This window comes from Xyrauchen texanus, chromosome 20, assembly GCF_025860055.1.
Source record: "Xyrauchen texanus isolate HMW12.3.18 chromosome 20, RBS_HiC_50CHRs, whole genome shotgun sequence".
NCBI lineage: Eukaryota > Metazoa > Chordata > Actinopteri > Cypriniformes > Catostomidae > Xyrauchen > Xyrauchen texanus.
The window spans coordinates 28388007-28402524 of record NC_068295.1 but is presented as its reverse complement, the minus strand read 5'-3'; the positions used below and the strand labels follow the sequence as shown (position 1 = coordinate 28402524).

General features: G+C 36.4%; 2 protein-coding genes across 2 annotated transcripts; one reads left to right on the top strand and one right to left on the bottom strand.

The window, feature by feature from the left end:
- The first annotated feature begins 947 nt into the window (after positions 1-947).
- lamtor3 (late endosomal/lysosomal adaptor, MAPK and MTOR activator 3) lies at positions 948-2391 on the top strand. The gene is made up of 7 exons (XM_052150764.1): positions 948-1045; positions 1238-1279; positions 1374-1408; positions 1575-1633; positions 1722-1855; positions 1942-2005; positions 2087-2391. The coding sequence occupies exons 2-7, from the start codon at positions 1265-1267 to the stop codon at positions 2158-2160; spliced, it is 381 nt and encodes a 126-aa protein (XP_052006724.1). The 5' UTR covers positions 948-1045; positions 1238-1264; the 3' UTR covers positions 2161-2391.
- A 147-nt stretch (positions 2392-2538) lies between these two features.
- On the bottom strand, positions 2539-10629 carry dapp1 (dual adaptor of phosphotyrosine and 3-phosphoinositides). Its single transcript, XM_052150765.1, has 9 exons — positions 10428-10629; positions 7995-8117; positions 4855-4988; positions 4638-4768; positions 4329-4376; positions 4072-4134; positions 3897-3982; positions 3139-3226; positions 2539-2924 (listed from the first exon to the last, which is right to left on the bottom strand). The coding sequence occupies exons 1-9, from the start codon at positions 10481-10483 to the stop codon at positions 2901-2903; spliced, it is 753 nt and encodes a 250-aa protein (XP_052006725.1). The 5' UTR covers positions 10484-10629; the 3' UTR covers positions 2539-2900.
- Between the last annotated feature and the right edge of the window lie 3889 nt (positions 10630-14518).

Below are 14518 nucleotides of genomic sequence, written 5' to 3'. Positions count from 1 at the left end.
CAGCTTAACATGCAAAAATAACTTTAGTAAGCCTTTAACATTTTCAGATTTAAAGAATTCAATTACGTCACTTTTGAATTAAATGGCTTAAAGGTATAGTTCACCTAAAAATGAAATTCATAATTTACATAATTTACTCACCCTCATGCCATCCCAGTTTTAGTGTGACTTTCTTTCTTCTGCTGAACACACAAAGATTTTTAGAAGAATATTTCAGCTCTGTATGCCCTTTCCATGCAATTAAATGGTGTACCGTACCGTTAAATCTGTTTTAAGAAGCGATATGATAAGTGTGGGTGAGAAACAGATTCATATTTAGCTAAGTCCTTTTTTACTATAAATCTCCACTTTAACTTTCAAAAGTGTTTGGGCGTTTCTCACCCACACTTATCATATCGCTTCAAAAGATATGGATTTAACCACTGGAGTTTTACGGATTACTTTTATGCTACCTTTATGTAATTTATGGAGCTTCAAAGTTCTGGTTACCATTTACTTGCATGAAAAGGACATACATAGCTAAGATATTCTTCTAAAAATCTTTGTTTGTGTTCTGCAGAAGAAAGAAATTATACTGGGATGGTTTGAGAATGAGTAAATTATGAGAGAATACATTTTTTGGGTGAACAATTCCTTTAAATCGCATTTCATAGTGGTATTGGTAATTCAAAGTGCTTTACACAAGAATAATAAATGATAAACATATATAATAAACATAGCTTAAAATGAAACCAAAGATTTTAAGTTCGTTTTATATGGACTAAAATAAACTGTAAGTATAGAAAAAGTACCAATAAAAGGATATAATTCCAAGATTAAAGCCTGCTCCCAAAGCTCACATAAAACCCCCCACATCAATTAAATTAAATTAAAAGATAAACCGATATGTAAACATAAAAGCCACTAGAGGGCCTATACACGAACTCTTACTGGAAGTGACGTGTTAACGGATATTGCGTAAGCGGAAAGGATTGTGTTGTCAGTCATGTGATGTGAGAAACGCACTTGGATCGAGAACTTTTCATAAAATCGGGCAACATTAAAGGTAACGAATTAAGTGTTCTGTTAAGATATAATATCCTTTAAAACTGTTTTTACGTTAGCTAAATGTAACCGTGATGTACGTTAACGTTTGAAACGTTAGTACCTAGATAGAAATGACTGCTTGACAATGAGACTCCAAGAGTCTCAGAATTTCTAATAATTTCATGTAATGTCTTTACACATTTTGTTTCAGGCTACAGAAAACTACATAGCCTAGTTAATGAATATGGCAGATGTGAGTATAGCATCTTATCTGACGTTTGCGATGCATTTGCTGAAATGTTGAATATCATTCAAATGGCTTGACATGTTTGATTCAATTATCACAGAACCTGAGGAGTTATTTGTATAAACAACTGCCAAGGTAAGCAGATTTATCATTGTTTACGGTAAAACCTTCATTCTTATTTGACTACTGTATCATTATGTATTATGTGAGATGTAATGAACGAAGCATTAATGTGAACCGTTATGCTAGAATGGCACAAATATTGTTTTCATACGGGTTAATTATTCTCCCATAACTTCAGTGTTGAAGGCCTCCATGCAATAGTGGTAACAGATAGAGATGGAGTCCCTGTGATCAAAGGTAACAGCCTCAGTACAGTAAATTGAGTTATCTTTTGTCTTATTTTCTCCATCTAAGTCTGGGTTTTTGTTTTTGCCATCACTCGTAGTTGCCAATGACAATGCCCCTGAGTATGCTCAGCGGCCGGCTTTCCTATCTACCTTTGCCTTGGCTACAGACCAGGGCAGCAAACTGGGCTTATCCAAAAATAAAAGCATAATTTGCTACTATAACACATATCAGGTACTCTCTTCATAAAACAATTACCTCAAAACACTTTTGATGTTCTACTTTCTAAGAATTTGATCTGTAACGGATTTCTTTGGCAGATTGTACAGTTTAACCGATTACCCTTAGTGATCAGTTTCATCGCAAGCAGTAATGCCAACACAGGTGAGTCACTTTGGTTAAACTATGCATGAAAATAACAAATATTAGATTGATCTACCCTAAATGGTCTTTTGTCATATTCAGGTTTGATCTTCAGTCTCGAGAAGGAGCTAGTACCTCTGATTGAAGAACTAAGGCAGGTGGTGGAATTAGCTTAGCATCCGAGGACAAAAGAGAGAGACACCCATCTATCACTGATGTTGCACTTTTCCTGCAGTTCTAGCTCATATAAATTCAGATGTAGATAAGTAATGTTGGCTGGCTGTGTATGTTGGATGTTTTTTTGATGCTGTATTTCTCTTATGAATGTAACCCACACCTGTTGTCTCCTTGTAATTAATACATTTGTGTAAAGCTTTGGTTTACAAAAATATATTTTATTCATCATCCATTATACATTTTTACAGAAGGGAACCCATGTTAGGAAGACTGGTACTATGTCCACATTCCTGAATAGCACAAGCATTTTCATTGTCAGTCATCACAGTATAAATAGCTTTTGTAGGTTTAGAGAATTTACATGTTTATAACTTCCATTTTAACTATATATTCTTGGTATAAAAATAAACAATTTTTTTTATCCAAAACTGTTACAGCAAACAAACTACATTAGACTTTATAGACGCTTTAGTAGCAGAAATATATAAAACAGGATATGCACACACACTGTTTCAAAGCATGTTAAGTTCAATGCTGAAGGTACAGTTTTGCTATCAAAACTGAACTCTACACAGAACATAAATGAGAATACCAATAACTACTTTCAATTATTCTAACGTTGGTAGTGATTATTTCAATCATGATACCAAGTAACAGGGCTCCAGATCCAGGCAATGAATCCTATGTAATTACAAACAGCTCTCATTTGCTCTAATACTTGTCTTCTCCATGATGACCATCATCGACCTTTCCTTATCTGTGACTGGAAATGTTGGCCAGTTGCCATTAGTGATAAGAAAAGCAAAAGACAAATACGTTTCACAATCAATGACCGATGCAGAAGTGTCAACTTTATTCAAGTAAACCATTAATACATTGGAACAAGGACATGCCAGTATTTGGGCTATTTACCAAGATGTACACTCATTATTCATTGCTACTCTTCTGTAATGCTTAACTTATGGAGTTCCTCTTACCAGTTTCCATCGTAGTAGCTTTATCCATTCATCTGCCTCAGCACCAGATTTCGCACACAGATAAAACGTTCTCTCCGGGAACACCAGACTTTCAAAAAAGAAGGAGTGGAAAAATTATCGAAGTTCAGGGAATATTTTGCTCACATTCATGGAGAATCAGTAAAAAATTTAATAAGTTTGCACAAATATGTAGGCAGGAGGAAGTCCATGTAAAGAGTTTCTAACTACACTTCCCCATTACGAAGCTTCACTTGCACAAAGAAAATGATCAGACATTTCCATTTAAACATCCAGCTAATGGCAATTATTAACTATTTCGATTGCTTAGTGTAATTAAAAACAATACTTCTTCAAAGTTACATTTTTCTCACTTTTATGATTATGTTTATTCAATATAATTCAAATCTTCATTCATATAAATCAATATGTTCTCAAACGCATATAAAGTGAGCATAGGAACTGTGCAAGCTACTTTTTCAATTGTCAAAAATAGCTAGCAGTTTTATGGTTGGCCAGTCACAGAAGTTTCAGTTGTAATCATGGTGAGGGTGTCTAGTCAAGCACAACAAAAAGTTCTTATTTCCATTAAAACAATTGCTTTTTGTAATGTAATATATAGTATGCTGCAATATTGGATTGTCCTCCTTAGGCATGTTTTTCTATTATCCATTTTAAAACAGCTTTATTATAAAGCAACATTAAAGCCAACCATTTCACATACACACACTAATGCACAAAAATTGCAGGCAGAACCTCACCAGAAGCAATTTACTCTCTCCTGGCTGTAATCAAACTGGACAGCAGAGCACTCTGTCAGATCCAGGGTTCGAAGTGGCTCTACAAACTGAAGGGGATTGAAGAACAAAAATTATAACAACAAAGAATCAAAATACTACACATTTTTTTAGGGTTATTGCAAGAAAATGAATTTACCATTTTGTCCTTGAAATATTTAAGTTCATGTCTATTCAGAGTGAACCATCTCTGCTTCCAGTTCTGCCCAGCAAAAAAAAGAAGAAGAAGAAATAAAAAACGCATCTGATCAGCCAACAGTGGTTTACAACCGTTTACAAAGCCACAGTCTAACCTGAGTCATATTTATTTGGAACTGGAGTATAACACCAACATTGGTTTGACTTTTAAATGGATCTACATATTTCGTAAATTGTGAAACCTAAAAAGAACCATACCTTGATGATGGCTCCTTGTTTTACCAGATAACCCTCTTTAGTTCCAAGCTGTAGAAAACAATTTTTAAGGTTTTTAATGATTCAAGAGCACACACAATACTATTAACACACAGGAAAAATATTAAAAGACACATTCACTGCATTAATTAATTAGTTGATTTTTAGCACGGTGTCAATTCCAATAGCTGTTTTTAATGCATGGAGCCATATTGATCACAGATGAATGCATTACTCTTTTCAAGTCATATCAAACTTTTAGTTGTTTAAATGAAGTGCATATGACTATGCAAATGTATGTCATTGACTTACTGATGGAGCGCTTGGCACCAGGTCATTTTCATGCCGCCCTGTCTGCATGGCCGTATGCACACACACAGTCTCGTATATAGATGGCTCCTCCACTTGCCGTGGGTATGGGAACTTCAACACTATCAGGTTTCCTTAAATGAAAACAGGGTCACTATGCCATAGCAGTGATGAAAAAAAAAACTACATTTGTAAAACCGTTAAGTAAAAGTAAGCTTGCCTGTCTCGCTTCCAAGCAGGGGCTGATTGGCAAGGTGACTGGTAAAATCCTGAAGGCAAGAGAATTCGTTGAAGCCAAAAGAATATCTTCCAAACTGCCTCCGGACATTAAAGTGTTTGACCGAATCTTTTGCTCTGAAGAAGATTTGGAGATAAGAAAAAGAGTGTAGACATTTGATCATAACTTTTGTTTTTCTCTCAGAAAAATAGAATAGATTGAATGAATTAATGTACATGTGACTGTTTTAATAAAGCAATAGTCAAACAAAATCTTTCACACAGCCCCTCAGCACTATTAGAGAATTACAAATTGCAATAATAAAATTCAACTGATATCACCGGTGTGCACCGCCTTTGAACGTGGCTCATTCCATCAAAATGTATCCATTAAAAAAAAAAAAATATTATATAGATCCAGTTTGAAAGGACAAACAGCATTCCAACGGTACTGATATTTTTACTCTGTATCACTCTGCTTGACTGTGTTCGCTACATTCAATTCCAGTTCAATGGTTCACAACTTTGTAACTGAACTATTACTATTTTGTTGGTAGTGCAAAAATAAACAAAATAGCTTGTCATATTGTGTCTGAAATGGTTACTCTATAGTAACTTCTTTTTTAAAGATCTGTTCTAAGGAAGCAATACTCGAAATCTTAATACATTGTACTGAAATAAACAATAATATTTTTGAGACCTACAAGATGACACCGTACTTAAGAGGAATCAATACATCTTCCATATATTAACTTAAAGAGGTCATGACATGAGTAATAACATTTTCCTTGATCTTTTGACATATAAGAGGTCATTGTGCAATAAAATCATACTGTAAGTTTCAGATATCTAAACCACTGCAAAAATACCATTTGTTGAAATCAAGCTGCCAAAACGACTTGTTCTCTACTCCCTTCATATTAACTAAAATTTCACAAATGTTGACATAATATTTTTGTTGGAACACTAACATTTCTAGCCCAATTCTATAAAATTATTGTTTAACTTACTTTTGAAAAAGTATTAAATTAAATAAATTACCCAACGAAAAAAGCATTAAAGAAAAAAAAGAAATTGCCAAATGAAAAAATATATATATATATTTATAGACCTTTATATGCCTTTTCTTTACACAAACTTAAATTAGCCTTACCTTGTTCTGTAGACAAAAAAATGTCGGCTGAAAGATTTTTTCAGAATTGTCTGCACTTTTTTCAAGACTAAAAACTTTTGGAACTATTTGTCCAATGCTGAGTTCACTTTCAGAAAATGAGCTTTAGAACATTTTAAAATGTTTAAAGATTTTAAATCTAACCCACTTTACCTCAGATCGCATTTGCGGAGCTTCTTCAGAAAATGTAAATTGCATTTTGACACTGAAATAAATTTTAGATTCAGTTGGTCGTTAAAAGTTGCTGGACAAATATGCAGGACATAATGCAGTTGTGATGGCAATGCTTTAGATGATTGTTCAAAATAGCCTGATGAATATCAGGAATGTATCAAATGTAATCCCTGATATTACACCACATACATGTTTCTTTAATAGCTGTGCACACAGCATATACACATCAACGGATTGTCCTTATACTAAGATTGAAAGTTTCCCCCACTACATGGTGCAGGTTTCCAGCTTGAACAAGGCCATGATGATTCACTTTCGGGTCAGAACCGGTGGCAACATCAGGACCAATATTACAGTCCTATCAGAAGGGCAAATTCCTCCTCTTCGGATTGCATTTATTTGTGAAATTCAATGAATTGTCTCAATACTCTCCCCATTTTACAAAAACTTTGGGGGGATAGGGACATCTGGGAGGTGAAAGGTACTAATTAGCGATATAAAAACATTTCTGTATGGAAACAGCTTAAGGGCAGATTTATTTTGCGATAAAGCAAAACTCATGTGACAAAGTGTTTTTTTTTTGCATGACGACATCACGCACACCATTTTTATCGATAAAAGGCCATTTGAATGGAAACAGGCAGAAGACGGCAAATTTTGCAAAAAAAGTTTTACGCATTAATAGCACGAAAAGTGGATGAAAACTAGGCTATTGTGATGTCACACTGTGGTAGGCATTTGCATGTGACTGCCTCCAACACAAAACATCAACACCTGGTTTACCTTTAATCACTTCTGTAGCCCGCCCTGTAGTGGTGAGCAGTGAGATGGCAAGTAAAGAGAGCAGGTCAGTAAAGAGCAGAGAGTCAATCATAACAGTGGGTGTTTACTGTCAAGTCTTAAAGGAGAAGCAGCACCAAACCGAGCGTTCTAACAGAGGGTCTTTTTTTGTAATATGTTTTACAAATATATGACACTTTTTGTGTGCAAATAACTTTACTAAAGTTATAGGTGAATCTCAAGGAAAATATTAAAATTAGAAAAAAGGCATGCCATGACCCCTTTAAACGAATGCCATGATGCATTTAAACAAATCAAAGTGATGAAATAATGTTTTACTAATATATTCCAGTGGGTGGATGCAACTACCTTTATTTTAAAGACTGAGCAAGATGGCAAAAAGGTTCACAACTGACACTTTTAAAAAAGAAAAGGGAACTGAAAAGTTTAAAGCAAACTCAAAGAACCACAGAATGTAAAAGGAATGGAAAAATAGGAATGACAAAAAAAAAAAAAACATACTTATTCATCATTTGATATTTAATTGCTTATATTAATAGGTCAGAGGAACAAAGTTTATTTTAAGAAAAGTTAGTGCCGATGCACAGAACAAAGACTGCATATGTTCAAGACTGGTTAGGATCTGGTAACACATTTGTGCTTAACCTGTCTTTAAAAGCAAAGTGTGTACTTTCTGCATCACTAGTGTCGCCAAATGCCAAAAATATTGACCGATTCTAACGAATGGCTAAATTATACTGTATTTGTCTCTGTATATAAAGCTGGGATGGGAGAAAGTATTTTATCATTGAAAATGATATAAAAAATTACACATCACGTTTAAGAACCTATCATCTTACAAACCCATCATTGAAAGTTTAGCATTAAGTACCGGTATATAAGAACATCATGCAAGTATAAAGTAAAAAGTGTCAAGGTGTGTATTGCACTTTTATACCTCTTTTGGGTGACTGAAATTACTTATGGAAAAGGACTTGTCTCCAAAGCTGATATCTTACCGGACAGACAGAGCAAAGCACTCAGGTCCTTGGTTACTGTTTCGGAGTAAAAAATTTCCATCAACCCCATTTGAAAGGAGAAGAGCTTCAGCAGCATGCCGGGACAAATCATAATGATACCAGCTACAGAGAGAAACAGAGAGAATGGGAGAATAAACACAAAGCCATGATGGAGATATGGTGATATCCACTATCAGTTGTAAACGTCCACTGTATATTCAAGGTTACCAAGAAGCATTTTTGGAAACAGGCATCTTTGTTAGACACAACACAATTTATTCACTCAATTAAGTCAGTAACTACAGCAGTATTTCTCAACTGGTAAGTCACAGGTCTGTTTTTATAGAGGAAAATGATGATAAATGCAAATTAAAAATGCAACTAACCACATAAACCTGAATAGTTAGAACAACAAAATAAATAGGCTTATCAACTTTTAAAAGGGAGGATAAAAAACACTTCCTATAACTTTGGTATTTTGGTACAAATTAATCTTTCACTTGGTAGAACCCAAACGAGGATCTACAGGCAGATGCCAACATAATATCATAATTGTGCCTATTGTTGTGCTATGCAGTACATAGTAATATTCATGAATTTTCAGTGTTTAACTGACATTTTCATTTACGTTAGCATGTACAATTGTTGGTTCAACACTTGATTGTTCTCTACAAAATGTGGACTCTGAACTCTATCCTTTCATATCTTTCCGTTTCCTGTGTTCAAAATACTGTAAACACTGTCCTAGTCCTGATGTCTTCAACCAGAGGAGACACATTACTTCCTTCGAATAAACAGGATGTAAAGAAAAAAAGATAATTCGAAAATAACATGTTTTATTTTAAAGGCACAAAATTTAGGATTATTAATACTTTTATTAATAATCTAGTTGTACACGGCACCATGCTTTTTTTTTTTTTCTTTTCTTGGCCAATAGACTAATATTACATCATCTTGATCTGGATACAGTGCAGACTGTATTGTGTAATTACATATTTACTATTATTTCAGATGTGCTGGTACTGGTCTTTAAAGAAAAAAAATAATTAAACACAAAGCTTAATCGACAGCATTTGTGGCATAAAGTTGATTGCCACTTTATGCAAGAATTGATTTCAACTCGTCCCTCCTCTTCTTTAAAAAAAAACAAAAATCGAGGTTACACTGAGGCACTTACAATGGAAGTGAATGTGGACAAAATTTTGAGGGGTTAAAGACAGAAATATGAAGCTTATAATTTTATAAAAGTACTTACATTAATGCTTCTTTTAAAACGTGTGTATTATTTGAGTTGTAAAGTTGTTTAAATCATTGTTTTTTCGGTCTTTTAAGGGTTTTAATGTGTTACACTGCCAGTGCAACGTTGTTGTAAAATTGTCAATATCTTTATAAAGAAAAGGTTAGTAAGTGAATTTATCACACTAAAATCATGTAAAAACTCATATTGTTTACGTCTTCTGGCCATACTTTTGGAACGGTGAGTATTTTAATATTTACTGATTTGCCCCATTCACTTCCATTGTAAGTGCGAATCTGGGGTGGCACCAAAATTCCGTCCGATTGGGGGTGGGGGGTGTGAGTGTTATATCATCAGATGTGGGTGGTGGGTGTGTGTGCGAGTGTTAGATCGTCCAACCTGGGGGGGGTCTGTGAGTGGGGGGCACATGGGTGCTGATGAACAGCTAGACAGTAACCCACATTTTTTTATTTATTGTTTTTAAGAAAAGAGCAACAAGTACATTTTTGTGTTAATAAACATTATGATACGAATTCTGTCAACCAAGCTTTACTTCTATTGAACCCGGAACATTCCTTTATGGCCCTGTCACCTATCATATCTGTGAAATTTGAGAATAATTTCCTCATTATTCAAATGCACAGTAAACAAAAACAGCAGGCAAATTAGTTTGGTCTTCATAAACTTCTATTGTTTTGCTCATCCCTATATGTTATATAATATTTGAGCATAACACTTTTAACACATAAAGCAAAGGGGGTATCACAAATAAAGAATTTGTCACAAGTTTCACAGAAATTAGGTCAATGAATTTAGAAATAAGGGCCGTGCATAGGGATAATTTGGAGGGGTAAAGCCCACCCCTAGATCCGTAGTTATGCCAAATCGGACTCTCCACCAGATTTTTACCTAAATCCCTATCCCTAATCATACCAGGGAGTGAGAAATTGGCACGACACAGGCCCTGGTCTCGAGACACCTGCTTCTGACAGCTGTTTTTTTTAGCGCAAGAAAACATTCGGTATGAACGGCCCCTTCTATGCTATAATGCATACGTGGAAATATAGCTACAAACGTAATTTATGGAAGACATAAAAATATATAGCAACTGCGAGGCTAGTATTTCATTAGAGGCGAAAATTAGTTTAGACTAATGTCCAAGTAGGCCAAAGTAACAAAAGATTGCTTCTGCTCACCTGACTGACTCCAGCTCGTCCATTTCTTCGCTGCTGCGCGATGAACTGACGCTCATGTTGCCTCTGTTTTTCAGTGCCACAAGGACGATGTTGCGCGGTGGTTAGCAGGTCGCTGTCAGTCACCACAAATGTCAGTTTAGGTAGAGCTAAAACAGTTGCATGCGCTACAATCGATTCGAAAGCGTCAACACGGGAAGTCCGGTAGGTCCGCCCACAGATGAATGCTATCAAAACTCAAACTAGAAAATCAGAAGCAGAAGTCATTAGAAAAAGTAAAAGAAAAAAAAAACTAGAGAAAAGTCGACAATATCCATTTATAATAATAAATATATTAATAAAAGTTTTAGGTTGAGATCTGAAAACAGAGCTGATAAGCTTTACATGGATCTTTCAAATATGTCTTTCTTCTTAATCATTCAGCAGACATTTGAAGCTCCAAAAAGCATATAAATGCAGCATAAAAGTAATCTATGACTCAGTGGTTAAATCCACTGAGTGTCAGTTAGTCAGTTGTGAGTGGGATTTTCAACACACAAGTCCCTAAGACTCAGAATGGTGCCAGATTATTAAAACATCCAGAGCGACAGTTCTGTGGATGGAAATGCAGATGAATTGTTGATGTCAACCGAGAATGGCCAGACTAGCTGGTTCCAACTGACAAAGTCTAGGGTAACTAAGATAATCGCTCTGTACAATTGTGGTTATACAAAATGTACAAAATGCTATTCTGAGATGCAGGCCTACACAAATTTAGGCAGGTGGTTTTAATGCGGTGGCTGATCGGTGTATGGATGTTGGGGTATAGGTGTCCACAAAAATTTGGCCATGAGGAGTATTGTATAAGACTAAACTGCAAAATGAATTACCATCTTAAGGAGTAGGAACATGGATCCATCATGCCTTGTTACCACTGTGCAGGCTGCTGGTGGTGGTGTAATGTGTGGGGGATGTTTTCTTGGCACACTTTAGGCCCCTTAGTGCCAATTGGGCATCGTTTAAATGCCACGGCCTACCTGAGCATTGTTTCTGACCATGTCCATCCCTTTATGGCCACCATGTACCCATCCTCTGACGGCTACTTCCAGCAGGATAATGCACCATGTCACAAAGCTCGAATCATTTCAAATTGGTTTCTTGAACATGACAAGGAGTTCACTGTACTAAAATGGCCCCCACAGTCACCAGACCTCAACCCAATAGAGCATCTTTGGGATGTGGTGTAACGGGAGCTTCGTGCCCTGGATGTGCATCCCACAAATCTCCATCAACTGCAAGATGCTATCCTATCAATATGGGCCAACTTTTCTAAAGAATGCTTTCAGCACCTTGTTGAATCAATGCCACGTAGAATTAAGGCAGTTCTGAAGGTGAAAGGGGGTCAAACACAGTATTAGTATGGTGTTCCTAATAATCCTTTAGGTGAGTGTATATCTGTAGTATTGTGTACTATGTATACCCCTGGCTTGTTTAAAAAAAAAATGTCTGACGCAGGTGTACATTGACGGGTCCTTAAACAAGCCCTCATAATAAATCTCCAACTGATTGACAAATTCACTTGTGAAATGGATTGCTGTGAACTGTGTGCCAATGATTGACTTATGATCAATAATATGGTAGTAAACAATACATTGTATTCTAAAGCCGCTTTTTGAATGTCATATCAATGATTAACTCTTCTGCCACAAGAATGTAATGCATTTGAATTATCTGAATATTGTTTTATTTTATATATATAATCTAATGTGGATTTTCTTTATAGAAAGTTTTTAAATTGTGCCTGGTAACAAGTGTAGGTAAAATTACTACAAATACACTCTTTAGAAAAAAAAGTTCTTTACTCCGCTCTAAAGAACCCTTTATGTCAAAAAGGTTCTATTTACAAAGAGTTACAGATAAAAGAACCCTTTTTCCACAAAAGGGTTCTTTGGGTTGACAGTCGCTTAATGCGAGTATTTATCAGAATCAGAATGAGCTTTATTGCCAAGTATTTTTACACACACACACACACACAAGGAATTTGTCATAGTGACAGAAGCTTCCAGTGCAAAGAGAATTCAACCATATTGTAACGTATTCAATGGAAAGGAGGAGGCGAGAACCGGCTGGATAATATAAATGATAGTTTAATGGTAAACTTAAAACAAAGACACAAACACATATGACGGACATGTCCGCTAACGATCTCTCTCTCCCGGACGGCCCACTGCAGTCAGCCTTTAAACCTCACGGAGGCATAATTAGCCTAATACAAGACCGGGTGTGTAGTATCACGACCCGGCCCCGCCCTCCGCCCTGCCACACATATATACATAAAGTGACAAATATTTTATATACAGAAATACAGTAATGTGCAGGTGTTGAAGCGGTAGGAGATGTTAAAAAATATAAATGAAATATGTATATAAGTAGGAATGGATGGATTGAATATTGCACATGATTGTATTGACAAAAAGGAAAGTATTGGGGGCAGTTTTAACTGTTCATGAGGTGGATGGCCTGAGGAAAAATCTGTGTCTGTGCTTGACTGTTCTGGTGCTCAGTGCTCTGTAGCGCTGGCCAGAGGGCAACAGTTTGTAAAGGAAGTGTGCCTGGTGAATAGGGTCAAGAGTAATTTTACCAGCCCATTGCGTCTATCTGGATGTGTACAGTTCTAGCAGGGTGGGTAGGGGAGTGCCAATAATCCTCTCAGCAGTCCGAACTATCCTTTGAAGTCTTCTGATATCTGACTTTATAGCTGAAACAAACCAAACTGTTAGTGAAGTACAGAGAACAGACTCATTGACTGCTGAGTAAAACTGCATCAGCAGCGCCTGTGGCAGGTTGAACTTCCTCAGCTGGCGAAGGAAGTACAACCTCTGCTGGGCCTTTTTCACAATGGAGTCAATGTGGGTCTCCCACTTCAGGTCCTGTGACATAGCCAGCACTGCTGCCACAGTGCTGTTTAGAATGGTGAGCGGGGCTAATGTTGTGCTGTTCCTCCTAAGGTCCACAATAATCTCCACTGTTATGAGCATGTTCAGCTCCAGGAAGTTTTGACTGCATCAGACGGTCAGCTGTTCAACCTCCCTTCTGTATGTAGACTCATTGTAATCTTTAATGCTAAAAATGCTAAAGGTGTCCCAAAAATAAAGCATTAAAGCTATATATAGCCCGATTAAACATTTGAAGTTAAACATAAACTACAGCTGTTTATAATCTTTTACAGTGGATATAAAAAGTCTACACACCGCTGTTAAAATGCCAGGTTCTTGTTATGTAAAAGAATGAGACAAAGTTAAATCATGTCAGAATGTTTTCCACTTTTAATGTGAACAATTCAATTGAAAAACAAAATAAAATCTTTAAGAAAAAAAAAAAAACCTCACAATAACCTGGATGCATAAGTGTGCACACCCTTAAATTAATACTTTGTTGAAGCACCTTTTGATTTTATTACAGCACTTAGTCTTTTTGGGTAGGAGTCTATTAACATGGCACATCTTGACGTGGCAATATTTGCCCACTCTTCTTTGCAAAAGCGCTCCAAATCTGTCAGATTGCGAGGACATCTCCTGTGCACAGCCCTCTTCAAATCACCCCACAGATGTTCAATTGGATTCAGGTCTGGGCTCTGGCTGGGCCATTCCAAAACGTTAATCTTCTTCTGGTGAAGCCATGCTTTTGTGGATTTGGATGTGTGCTTTGGGTCATTGTTGTGCTGAAAGGTGAACTTCCTCTTCGTCTTCAGATTTGTAATGGACGGCTGAAGGTTTTGTGCCAAAATTGCCTGGTATTTGGAACTGTTCATAATTCCCTCCACCCTGACTAATGCCCCGGTTCCAGCTGAGAAAAACAGCCCCAAAGTATGATGCTGCCACCACCATGCTTCACTGTGGGTATGGTGTTCTTTGGGTGACGTGCAGTGTTGTTTTTGCACCAAACATACCTTTTGGAATTATGGCCAAAAAGTTCAACCTTGGTTTCATCAGACCATAACACATTTTCCCACGTGCTTTTGGGAGACTTGATGTTTGTTTTTGCAAACTTCAGCCAGGCTTGGAATGTTTTTCTTTGTAATAAAAGGCTTCCATCTTGCCACCCTACCCCATTCA

Excerpts from the sequence above, each read along its gene's own strand:
- lamtor3 (XM_052150764.1), top strand. Across the intron at positions 1,409-1,574 it reads TTGTATAAACAACTGCCAAG|TGTTGAAGGCCTCCATGCAA; the intron begins GTAAGCAGATTT and ends CCATAACTTCAG. Across the intron at positions 1,634-1,721 it reads TGGAGTCCCTGTGATCAAAG|TTGCCAATGACAATGCCCCT; the intron begins GTAACAGCCTCA and ends CATCACTCGTAG.
- dapp1 (XM_052150765.1), bottom strand. The coding sequence starts at position 10,483 with ATGAGCGTCAGTTCATCGCGCAGCAGCGAAGAAATGGACGAGCTGGAG. Across the intron at positions 4,377-4,637 it reads TGGTGCCAAGCGCTCCATCA|CTTGGAACTAAAGAGGGTTA; the intron begins GTAAGTCAATGA and ends TGTTTTCTACAG. Across the intron at positions 4,135-4,328 it reads AACAAGGAGCCATCATCAAG|AACTGGAAGCAGAGATGGTT; the intron begins GTATGGTTCTTT and ends TTTGCTGGGCAG.